At 40.6% G+C, this 12,384-nt stretch overlaps 1 protein-coding gene across 2 annotated transcripts in view; it reads left to right on the top strand.

Annotated features, from left to right (window-relative positions):
* BASS2 (Sodium Bile acid symporter family) overlaps positions 1-12,384 on the top strand; it is a 280,194-nt gene that overhangs the window by 102,883 nt on the left and 164,927 nt on the right. For both annotated transcript variants that reach the window (XM_089446349.1, XM_089446350.1), the window contains exons 3-7: positions 5,782-5,911; positions 6,134-6,175; positions 6,384-6,497; positions 6,637-6,699; positions 7,016-7,143. In XM_089446349.1, the coding sequence (XP_089302475.1) occupies positions 5,782-5,911; positions 6,134-6,175; positions 6,384-6,497; positions 6,637-6,699; positions 7,016-7,143 (477 nt within the window). The remainder of the gene's footprint in view (positions 1-5,781; positions 5,912-6,133; positions 6,176-6,383; positions 6,498-6,636; positions 6,700-7,015; positions 7,144-12,384) is intronic.

Raw genomic sequence — 12,384 nt, 5'->3', positions numbered from 1 at the left:
TGCATCACCCGAACGTCAAGCTCTCTGGGGACTGCGTCACTCCTTTGGCTGGTTGATTTGCTGCTTAGGAGATTCGATTTCTTCCTCTCGGTCTCACACCCCGACTCCCGGCTTATGAAACTCAAATTCCCTTTGCAAATTTCGGACTCCTCACTGGCTTTTGTGCTGCCTCTGCGTGGCTCTGCATCAGCCCCTTTGGCTCAACGCTGCCACTGTTGGATTACTCTTTGTCTCTCTCTGCGAATGATTATCTGGCTGAGAAAATCACTCTCTCTCTCTAGAAGCTATCCTTGCCCCTCTGTTGCAAGAAATATCCCCATTCGAATTTTCCTCTTGAGAACTCACTTCAGAAAATCGATTTCTTGATCTCTCTTAGTGTATTTTCCAAATGACCCTCAAGCCCCTTCTTATATCTCTATGTTGGACAACCAGCAACCTAGATTAACTCCTAATCAAAGGCTCATATCATTTTGACTTGATCTCTGTCTTTTTCTAGAAGTTACACCCACAATTAGATTGATACCCATTAACATTTTAGTTTTCCTAAGTTTAGACCTAGGAACCCCATTAAAAATATTAATTATTTTAATATAGTTGTCTTTGGGTGGAATTTCCCAAAATGATTTCTGGGTTCTTTGGAATGCATGTGCCCAAGCCTCCCTGCAAATTTGAGGCTTAGAGCACATCTGATGCTACCCCAAATCAACACTCCCTCTTAGCGAGGAATGTGCTCTAGCAATATGCTGCTGCTGCACACTGCTCTGACTTTGAAGCATCGCCTTTTGCACTGCTAATGTCTGACATGCTGTCCACCAACTACTACGCTGCTGTTGCAACTGTACTGCTTTCTTTGACACTGTCACTGTCAATGCTACATCTGTACTACAACTCCCTCTCAAATGTTGCATCTACTATGCTGCTAGCACTGCCACTGCAAACACTGCATCCGTATTGAACCTCAGTTGCTGAGAGAAGCAACTGAAAAACATCCAAAATTACTGAACTAGTTGTGTTCAGTATGATACCACTTGAATGCTGGAATTGACTGCTGCTAGTCTCTGCGTTGACCCTTTGAATCTACTGCGATGTTGCTGACCTCTTTTCTGTGCCATCTGCATTGTTGCCAAATCTTCTCTGCGCCGCTCAGACTCTGGCACTCCTAGCCACTACAACTGTCTCCCCGACACTCCTCGGCACCGACCGACACTAGTCCATTATGCTACTCCTGACCTGGGCTCCCGTCGCAAGGTATTGATCCAAGAGGTGGATTCCTTAAGGATCCTGCCCATCTGTAGCTCTATCGAACTACAGTTCCAAATCAGCCCACCTCCCTCCTGGAGGTATCTTGGCTGTCATGGCAAACTCCTCCTCCTGTTCGATCTTTGCGGCAACAACCTTAGGATTGTGCTTCTCATCCTTGTCCTTTTTCTTCAAGGGACACTGGGATGCATAGTGGCCCATCTCGCCACATCTGAAACACTTCACCTTGGATACGTCCTTCTTTCGTCTCTGTTGCCCCTGCCCCTTCGATGCAAGGGCTACATTATCCTCCTCCTTAGGCTTCGACCCACTGCTGCAGCTTCTTTTGTCAAGTTTGAACTTGACCAGGTCTCTCCTCAGCTCCTCTTGTTTTAGAGCTGCCCACATCTCATCCCAATTAGGCATTGCTGCTCTGCCCATGATACTCTGGACAAAGACTTGCCACTCATCTGAGACAGAATTGAGGGCCAGTCTCACTAAACTCTGAATCCTAAGGTGTATGCCTCGTCGCTGACAACTCATCACGAGTCTCCTTTAGCTTTGTGAGGAATAGATCCACACGTTCTCCCTTCTACATCTGAGCAGATCTCAACTTTTTCTCTAAGTACATCTTCTGCTGCTCAGAAGATCCTTGATACAACGTGGCCAAGGCATCCCACATCTCCTTAGCGTTTGCTCTGCTAGCAAGGTGGCACTCCACGTGATCCTTGACTCCATCCAAGATCATCCTCTTGGCCTTTGCCATCTCAGCCTTGTACTTTTTTAGGAGATCTACATCCACAGGTTCAGCCACAACATTGTCGACGTACGTCTTGAGGGCATGCTCATCTAGAAGGAAAGACATTCTAGCCTTCCAGATAACGTAGTTGGATGCTCTGTCCAACGTGTCCTGATCACTCAAGCCATTGGTTGCCATATCCTTTGAAAACTGTCGAACAACTCCCTCTTTCTCCCTCTGCGTAGCTTCTAGGCTGACTTATGTACTCCCTGATGGAGCTGGTAAGTCTACTGCTCCTCTGCTGCCCAGCAAATGAGAAACATTGATTTCCTTGGCAAGAAATCACTGAGGAAGTGTTCCCTCACTATGCGATCTGCTTCCTTCTTCCGACGGCTTTTCTGCCCAGCACTCAACTTGCAGAAAACTATGTCCCTCTAGCTCTGCACTGAGGCTCTACGTGGCTCCCTCTGTCTTGGCAAATTCTTGATTCGACAATCTTACCTCTCTATCGACTCACTCAGAGAGAGACAACCTCGAAAATATAGCCCTCCTGGCTAGAACTGCACAATGCATCAGGGGATTCGAATTGCTGCTTGCTGTAGCAAGTTGGCCCTTGCTTAAGTGCTAGATCTGCTCTTCGTGTTTCACATCAAAAGGCTCTGATACCATGTGAAAATTCCTAGATCTAACAATCTTAGGAATCCTACTGCAAGCATATGAATCTACTTCACCTAGATTGTAAATTACATTACAAACTTATTTCATATTTCTTCTTGAAATATTGAAGTAAATTACTGAAGCAACCTACACCAAATTAAATATGATTTTGAAACATAGAAACTGAGCAAGGGAATACAAACAAATATGACACCGTTATTTTTGGACAAATGTCCCCAGAAAAACCCAATGCGGGAAAGCTGGTGCAACAACTCTGAGGGTTTATTATTATTAAGCAGTAGCAAATTCTGAATACATCTCTAAATACCTCACAAGGTTATTCAGTTACAGAGAGAAATACTAGTAGAAAGAATTGTGAGGTTACCTCACACTATCACTGGAAATCCTGGCTGATCCAGCCCCATACTGATTGCCCTCGGCTTTCTTGGCTGCCTTTGCACTGCCTTTGCGCAGTATCTGCATTAGCCCAACGTGAAGCTATCTGGGGACTGCGTCACTCCTCTGGCTGGTCGATTCGCTGCCCAGGAGATTCAATTTCTGCCTCCTGGTCTCACACCCCGGATCTCGACTTTCGGCTTCTAAAACTCAAATTCCCTTTGCAAATTTTGGACTCCTCATCAGCTTTTGCACTGCCTCTGCGTGGCTCTACGTCGACGCCTCTAGCTCAGCGCTGCCATTGCTGGATTACTCTCTGCCTCTCTCTGCTGATGATTCTCTGGCTGAGAAAATCACTCTCTCTCCCTCCAGAAGCTATCCTTGCCCCTCTATTGCAAGAAATCTCCTCAATTGAATTTTCCTCCTTAGAACTTCTCACTTTAGAAGATCGATTTCTTGATCTCTCTTAGTGTATTTTCCAAATGACCCTCAAGCCCCTTCTTATAACTTCCTGTTGGACAACCAACAGCCTAGATTAATTCTTAATCAAAGGATCAGATCATTTTGACTTGATCTCCGTCTTTTTCTAGAAGTTACACCCACAATTAGATTAATACCCTTTAATATTTTGATTTTCCTAAGTTTAGACTTAGGAACCCCATTAAAAATATTAATTATTTTAATATAATTGTCTTTGGGTGGAATTTCCCAAAACAGTTTCTGGGTTCTTTGGAATGCATTTGCCCAAGCCTTCTTGCAAAATTTGAGGCTTAGAGCACATCCGATGCTACCCCAAATCAACAAGGTCAAATCACTATTCTTGGGGGCAAATTTCCTATTGTGGAGGATAACCAAATTCTGGGTCAATCTTGTTTGGAGGGTCAATTATTCCAAGAGGGTTGAAATCATCTTCATTTTCAGGAGGCCGAAATATTGCTAGTCAGATTTTCCAAGATGCCGAGTTCTATTGGTTCAGGCTGAATTGATCTTTCGAGGCCAAGTTTTCCTTTCGTGGAAGCCACAGTAGTTTGGAGGGCCAAATCTTTCTTGTGGTCACATTGATTATTTTACAGGGAGGATAAATAGTGCTAAAGCCGAGTCTCAACATTGGAGGCTGAGTTCTTCTATAAAGTAGCCCAAAATTAAGGTGGCCAAATTCACTGAAATATTGAAACCTGCTTCAATTGCTGAAGGAGGCCAAATTCATCATCTCAGGAGGGCCGAATTTCTAATTTGAGAAGAGGTTGATTTGTCATTCCAGAGGGAGGCCGAATTACATTTTCTAAAGAAGCCGAATTGCCAAGTTCAGGAGGCAGAAGACAATTGCATTTCTTCTCTTGGAGGCCGAATTGTCTTGATTTCTCAGTGGGTTGAGATCATCTTTTTTTTAAAGACCGAATTGGTAACTGAAGCTGAGATTGTTGCAAGGACTAAATTTACATAATTCTCAAGTGTGGCCGAGTTCACCATCATGTCTAGGAGGTCGAAGTTGTGCTCAGGTCGAATATATTTTCCTTGCTGGGCCGAATCCATTGCTGAGGCTAGTTAGTTGCAGAGGGGATGAGTTTATTTGGAGCAGATTCACTTTTGGGGCCAAATTCTTCCAGAGCTGAGATCTGATCCTCACTGAGAGAATTTTGTGAGGGTTTTCTCGGAGGTGAATATTTGATATTTCTGAGAGGGTTCCAGGTTCTAAAAAGCCTCCCTTTGTAAGACAACTTCATGAAGAATATAATAAAGTTCTGATTTGTACCAGTTAACAGTTCATTGTCTCTTTGATTGAAATTTGAAGTATGGCTGTAGCATTTGGTTCTTTTCCTTCTAGCCGTTGCATATTTATTTGCTGATAATTTTCATAGTTCTGATTATCACTAGTAATTTCCTAAAAAGAACATTACAGATAAGACACTAGTTTCCAGTCCTTCCATCCACTTTTTTTATTTCATACACAAAATCTGTTTTGCTTGAAATTTACTCTTCATATCACCTTAGAACTTATTGCCTAAAATTCCAGCAATATGATAGGGAAGCCCCCTTTGAGCTGGAGGAGAGTTGACCTAAAGTGTGAAGAAGGTTGATGAGGTGACAATAACCTTCCTTCTTAGTTCCTCCGTTTCTTATTTAAGCTTTAGGACTGTATCTCTGTAAGTGAGGGTTTGAGAGCCGACAGTGTTCGCATGGCTTGGTGAGTTGGCATTCCTATAAGTCTTTCAATTGCCTTCATTCCATTGCCTTAGTGTGCCTATGATCTTCTCAAATCCCTCATTAATCACTCAGTTAGAGCCATGGATTCTTCTGCTGTGCAAAGTTTGGTCTTTGCTGTCTTTGTGAATTAAGCTATTGAATACTTGATAATACTCTCCCTCTCCAAGGTCTTTCCAATTTGTTAGCGGGGTTTCTACTCTTAACTCTGTATCAGCTCTGAAAATTAATCCGAAGAGTTTTATTGCATTCCAATTTTGGGATTCCGCTTGTGGAGTGAGAGATTGCAGAGTCTGTAATTTTATTAATCTAGGTGACCAAAAGATGAGGTTCTCTTGTAACTATAAATACTTAAAAGAAATTGGGTTTTCACATGTGGTCTATTAAATATGGATTTTCCAGGTAAATGGAAATTTAAACATTCTATCAACTCCGGAAGCATTAGTCTAGCATTTTTACTTTTTCTGTTCCAAATGTTGTGGTCTGACTAGATTGTTTTGCTAGATGGGAGTCACTGGATATGATAATAAATGGTTTGCCATTTGTAGTAATGGAAGGAGGCAAATGTTGTGCAAAGCGGGAGAAAATGCTGTTGGGGATGTTCCTAGAGCAGTTTCCAGTGAGATGAGTCCATTTGAGAGGGTAGTAGAGTTGTTGACAACTCTCTTTCCTGTTTGGGTATGTACTTGAAGTTTCCTGTGACTTGTCTGTTTGTTGCTTCAAAAGTTCAGGTTAACCTCTTTGGATGATTATGAATATATAGGTTAATGAGTCAGATAACTTACATGTTTCAGGTCTTTTGAATAGAAATAATAATGTTCTATTGCACCTCTGAATTCTCTACAGCTGTGAAATTCTTAAAAGATGGCATTGATTGTTGTTTGGTTGTCTTATTCTTAGGTGGTAATTGGAGCATCTCTTGGCATATACAAACCCTCAGCGGTAATATTTTGATTTTTCTGATATTGGATTAGTTTAAAAATCTTTGTTTCTGACTGTTTTTTTTGTTTTTGTTTGAATTCATGATCATTCTTCATCACTGAGGAGGCTGTAGGCTGTAGCTACCATCAAATTAAAGACTAATATATCAGCATACTTGCATATCAATCTCATTAGATTACAAAATCAATCTTTTCTGTCTTACATGCAGGTTACATGGTTGCAAACAGATTTGTTCACTGTGTGTCTAGGGTTTCTCATGTTGTCTATGGGCTTGACACTGACATTCGATGATTTCAGGAGATGCTTACGGAATCCATGGACAGTGAGATACCAACTTATTTTATGGTTCCGCATTTGAAAAACTGCAAGTATTGTTTTGTGTGCAATCATGTTAGTTTTGACTTGAGTTCTCTTGGTAGTTCTCAACAAGGCTCACATTTTTGCTGTTATTTTCAATGTAGGTGGGTGTGGGGTTTTTAGCACAATACCTTGTCAAACCACTTCTAGGATTCGTAATTGCTTTGGTAAGATCATAACCAATTATAAAGCTGTTAATTATAAATGCAAAATTCTTCAACATCTATTGTAATAGTGGTGGGTGGAACTCTACATTTCATATGGCATCACATCAAATACAATAATCAGTCATAATATATCTTTAAAGATAGAATCTTTCATTCTGTTCTTATAACCACTTACAGGACAGATTTGACTTTCAATGCTTAATTGCATGACCCCACTGCATAGTATTAGCTCTCAATTCAGTGATTTTTTGCATAATCTTATGTGTTATGTTGTGTACTTATGCTAGCCTTGAATTGCATTTGTTGGTTGCAACAGAGCTTAAAACTTTCTGCTCCTCTTGCAACTGGCCTTATTTTAGTTTCCTGCTGCCCTGGTGGTCAAGCATCAAATGTTGCAACTTACATATCTAAGGGAAATGTGGCACTTTCTGTCCTCATGACAACGTGAGTTCTCTTACATCTCTACTGTCATCTCTAGGATTTTTTGTTTTGGATTTTGATTCCAACATACTACATGATGAGAAAATAATGGAATATATATTGAGCTTTGTTTAATCCCGTCATTTGTGTTATGATGATATTTTATTTTGGAGTTTTATATGCAAATCTTGTCTATGTTGCCCTAATTTCTCTTTGTGACTGGACTAATTGGTTTTTATGATTAGGATGTCATGCAACATCCAAGTTTTCACAAGAATTGGTTTGTCCCTAACAAGGGATATGTTAAGCCCTATAAAGCTCCATGTTAACCCTAAAACCCCTTATTAAGCCCTAGATATTGAGTAATTACATTTCTATTGTTATATTGTTATGTAGGCTAGAACTTTTCATTATACCGTTTTATTATAATTGTACTCTTTGTCTCTTATATATACACCAAGGAGACTTAGTCTTAGGATGATAAAATCTTGTCTTATATATTGTATTCATTGTTATTGGAGGTTTCCTCCTCAAAGTGGATTGTAATTATTGGTTTCTTATCATTTTTAAGGTGCCAGGTTCATAACATGATGAGGACAAAATTATGACTAGTTCATTTTACCTTAGATTGTTCTAGGTTGAGTACAAAGATAGAGATTTGAACAACCTTCAGAATAAGTGCTGTTATTGTTTCATGATTGATTAGGAATGTCCATGCATTGATTTGGAGTATACAATATGGGGTAGCTGAAGAAGTTAGATTCAGGAGGGTTCCCATTCATTTAAGGAACATGCTTGACAATTTTCGCCCAAAGCATGGGAAAACTTATCAAAGTAGGTCAAGAAAAAAGGTGAGGGCCGAGAAACAAACTTGAAAGATGCTACATTTCATTCTCAATAACTGTAAGGTAACATGAGTATCATTATAGGTTGCTGCCCACTGAAATTTGTTTGTCGAACGCATCTCAAAATCTTGACATTTATCTCTAGAGTCTAGATTTGATTGTTGTCAACAAGATTGCTTGGGAGTTCTAGATTGAGATGGATTCCTGTAGTATCCCCAATTTTGATTTACCGCATTAGAAACAATTTTGGGAAAAAGGGAGACATTTCCGGCATTGGGATTTCGGAGGAAAAAGGAAAATTGTGGCCTTAGTGGAGAGTAGGGACCACAAGGAGAGAATATTTGACCCAAGAGGCAATTCACACTAGTGAGAAGAGAGAGAGAAAGAAAGGGGTGTGAATTAGTGAAGGTGGGGACCACCAAGGGAGAGGGGGCCAACAATTATAAATAGAGTTTGGAGGCCTCCATTTGGTATCTTTGATCATTTGATAATTCAACACTAGTACCATGAGTTGCTTAGCCAAGACAATCCATGTTGTTCAACATAAGGAATTTTTGAGCAGGAATTCCACCATCATTTTGGAGAACTTCGAGTGTCTCCCTAGTGAGGCAAATATGGGAAGCTTAATTCAGAGTTTCCATTGGACATATTTGTAGGCTATTTCAGCTAGTGTGTGTTTCTTCCAGGGCACCAAAGTGGATCGAATTGCTTGTGCAGAGATCAATTACAGAGGAGTAGAACACTAGAGGATTTATAAGTGCTTTCCATTATTTTATCTGGAGATTTTGTGGTGATTATAAGGGTTGAGTTGAGAGAATTCTTGGGGCCAATATTCTACATTTCTAGAAGTTCGCAAGGGTCTCTAGGCAGGCTTGCTTGCATAGGGGATGGAGGAATAGAGGTTGAGGAGAGACAAGGGTTGGAGATAGGAGGTATTTCTCAGTGGAGAATTTAGTTAGAGTCAGGAGAGATTTCCAGTGGTGGATTTGGGCTTAATTCAGCAGTATCAATACTATGGGGCGTTTTCTGGCCAAATTGGACAATTCGCACTTGTTGGGGTCACTAGGGGTCGGTGGATTCAACCAAAACCCTTTCTGGGTTTATTGTGAGGAGTCTCCAGCTAATTTTATAGAACTTTCTTGACAATATTCGGTCCTGAAATCCTCATTCTTATAGCAAGGCGAATTAATGGTTAGCTAAAAAATTTGCATCACTTGTGGGTTTGATTTTGGCTTGGAGATGTTAAAAATATGCAACTGCGGTCAAATTCCACTTTGGACAACTTGTTTGATGGAGATGATGATTGCATTGAATTCCTCTTTTCGAGAGGACCAAAATCAACCTAAAGATCACTCAAATCGAATAAGGGAAGTGCCATTATGAAGAAAAGCTCACATGTGCATATTTGATAAGGTCAACCCTAAAGCAAATTGGACACCCTTGGAAGGCTATAAATACAAGTGACCTCAACCTCATTTGGACATCATCATGAGACATTCTTCTATTCTCTTTATTGGTTTTTGGCTCACACAGGTTTGAGGCACGTCCGTGGAGGAATGGGTTCGCTCGAAGACGAAATTGCAGGGTCCGAAGCTCACATCTCTGTTTAACGGTTTGGGCCTTAATCATGAGCATGACAAAGGAAGAACTCGTTGGCACAAAACTGGGCATTTTAGTCCTTGGACGCTGGCACACAGTGGTCAAGACAACATCCAAAGACCCCTAGACGTTGGCACAAAAGCTTAAGTGAGCTTCCAGGGTTTCAGAGACATATATGAAGGTGTTGGTCCTCGGACGCTCGCACAGAGTGATCTTCAGAGCGTCCATGGAGTCCCGGACGCACGCGTAGTAACTGGAAGAGAGTGTCTGAGGGTTTCATAGCAGATTTGGTGAGTTTGACCTCAGATGCATGCACAGAGTCTTCTTGAGAGCGTTTGAGGAGTTATAGACGCCCTCACATAGTGCTCAAGAGAGCGTCTAGGGAGTTTCGGACACATGCAGGCAGTTTTGCTGAGATCATCTAGGGTTTTGACTTTGGTTTGACAATTGGCTTTAGTGATCTGGTAGATCTGGGTTTCTCTTTGCTGTTATGTAGATTTGTAGATCTGTTTTGTAAATCTCCGTTGCAAACATATATATTGGGCTCATTGTAATCTTTGCTGAAATGTTTTTATGACGATCTATTAAAGAAGAAGATTTGGAAGGGTTTCCCCTTTGTGGGGTTTTTCCTTGGTCTTGGACCAATCTGCTATCTCTTATGGTTGTGATGTTGTCTTCTTTGTCACTACATATATTGTTCTTTCTTCAGTTACGTTTATGATTGGTTATATTGCTAATAATTGGATGCATTGTTAATGAAGAAGTAAATTGGGCTAAAGTAACTGATACAACATAAAACAATAAAAAAAACTAACATGGAATCAGAGCTGAGGTGAAGGACAAGCCCAAAAGAAGACAAGCATTGAAGCCCTCATTTTCAGAAAGTAGATTGCCTAGTCAAGGTCAAGATGTCGTCCTCTACCTTCAAGGAGCATGAAAGTTGGGTGATGTATCAAACTTTATTGCATGGAAGGTTAGATTGGAGATCATAGCTGATAACAATGATGTGCTAGAATACATCGAGGGAAGGATGCCCGAGCCTCCAAAAAATGCTTCTGCTTTTCTCAGGAACAGTTACAAGAAACGTGAGTCCAAAGCAAAGAAAATTATCGTTGATGGTTTGCAAGATCATTTACTTGCATATGTTGGGAATTTAAGAAAGTTTAAAGACGTGTATGACAAGATAGTTGACATGTATGAAATCAACAACTTGAATGAGATCATCATCTTGAAATATCAACTCAAGAGAACTAAGATGAACAAAGGAGAAGTTGTTCAATCCTACATCATGAGGATATATTGCCTTAGAGATCAATTGCAGAGAGTTGGCGAAAATGTGCCTGACAGGGACCTAGTAGTTGTGATTCTTAGAGGTATCCCTCCTATTGGGGAAACCTTCATTACTACAATCAACAACAACAATGTTCTTCCGTCATTTGATGAAATTGTTGGGAAGCTTACTTAAGAAGAATCGAGGATGATAACAAGAGGAAGGATTCAAAAGCATGAAGAGGGAGAGCCCGCTGTATATATCACTCATGACAAAAGGAAGAAGGCAAAAGGAAGTCCATCAAGGAAGCCTCCTTCTCAAAATACAAAAGGAAGGAATGACAAATCGTTATTTCATATTGAATGCTTCAATTGCCACAAGAAAGGTCATTATGCTCGAGACTGTGCCTCGAGAAGAGAAAGAGGCCACATTACAACACCAGAAGCAACAACAATAACAAAATAAGAAAAGACAATCAAAGGAGTAATCACGATAGAAGATATGAAAGAAGAAGAAGGGACTCCTCAAGCGACCATGAAGAAGATCATCCTCCACAAAAGAAGTCAAGGGCTCCTAGGTATGAAAGTAATGCTGTAAATACATATGAATACATTCTTATTTTTGTGCTTACTAGTTCTTCTCCATCGGATTCATGGGATAGTTGGTTGGTTGGTAGTGGGGCCACTCATCATTTCTCTGGATACAAGGAAGTCCTCTCTAATCTAGTAGAGAGGGAGACTAAGCTAAGATCATTCTTGGAGACAACTCCACTCATCTCGTGAAAGGCTTTGGGTCCGTCAAATTTCAGCTAAATTATGGGGAATCAATTCTGTTGCATGATGTTATGTATGTACCAGGATTAATGAAGAATATGGTATCTATATCCGCATTGGAAGATAAAGGGATGAGGGTTGCCTTCATCAAAGGAAAAGTTTTGACTTGGCCTGCTGATTCACCTATGAGAGATGCATTCACATTAGGATCGAGATTTGAAGGACTCTATAGAGTCATTGGAAGGCCACTTCTAGCATTGGTTCATAATACCAATCATCTGAGCAAGTTATGGCATCGCAGGCTGGCTCATCTACATTATGATGCACTTCCAAAGTTGAAGAAATTGGTCTCAGGTATCCCCAATGTTCAAGCTCATCATGATGGAGTTTGTCCAGGTTGTGCGAGTGGAAAGAAAATAAGGGGACCATTTCCCTCTAGTAAGAACAAGACAAATGACATCCTCCATCTCATTCATTCTGATATATGTGGTTTGATGCCTGTACATTCTATTGGTGGTCATCTCTACTACATCACCTTTATTGACGACTTCTCAAGAAAGACATGGATATACTACCTTAAGCACAAGGATGAAGCCTTTGAAATATTCAAGGAATTCAAAGCCTTGATAAAAAACAATCAGGAAAAAGAATCAAAGTCTTCAGGTCCGACAAGGGAGGGGAATACATGTCAAAAGAATTCACGGCATTTTGCAAGAAAGAAGGGACCAAGAAGGAAACGATTGTGCCATATACTCCTGAACAGAATGGTTTAGCTGAA

This window comes from Pinus tabuliformis, chromosome X (genome assembly GCF_031772625.1).
Source record: "Pinus tabuliformis cultivar Carrire ecotype Pingquan chromosome X, CPIR1, whole genome shotgun sequence".
NCBI lineage: Eukaryota > Viridiplantae > Streptophyta > Pinopsida > Pinales > Pinaceae > Pinus > Pinus tabuliformis.
Note: the sequence above shows the minus strand (reverse complement) of the source record. Positions and strands in the feature narration are given on the sequence as shown.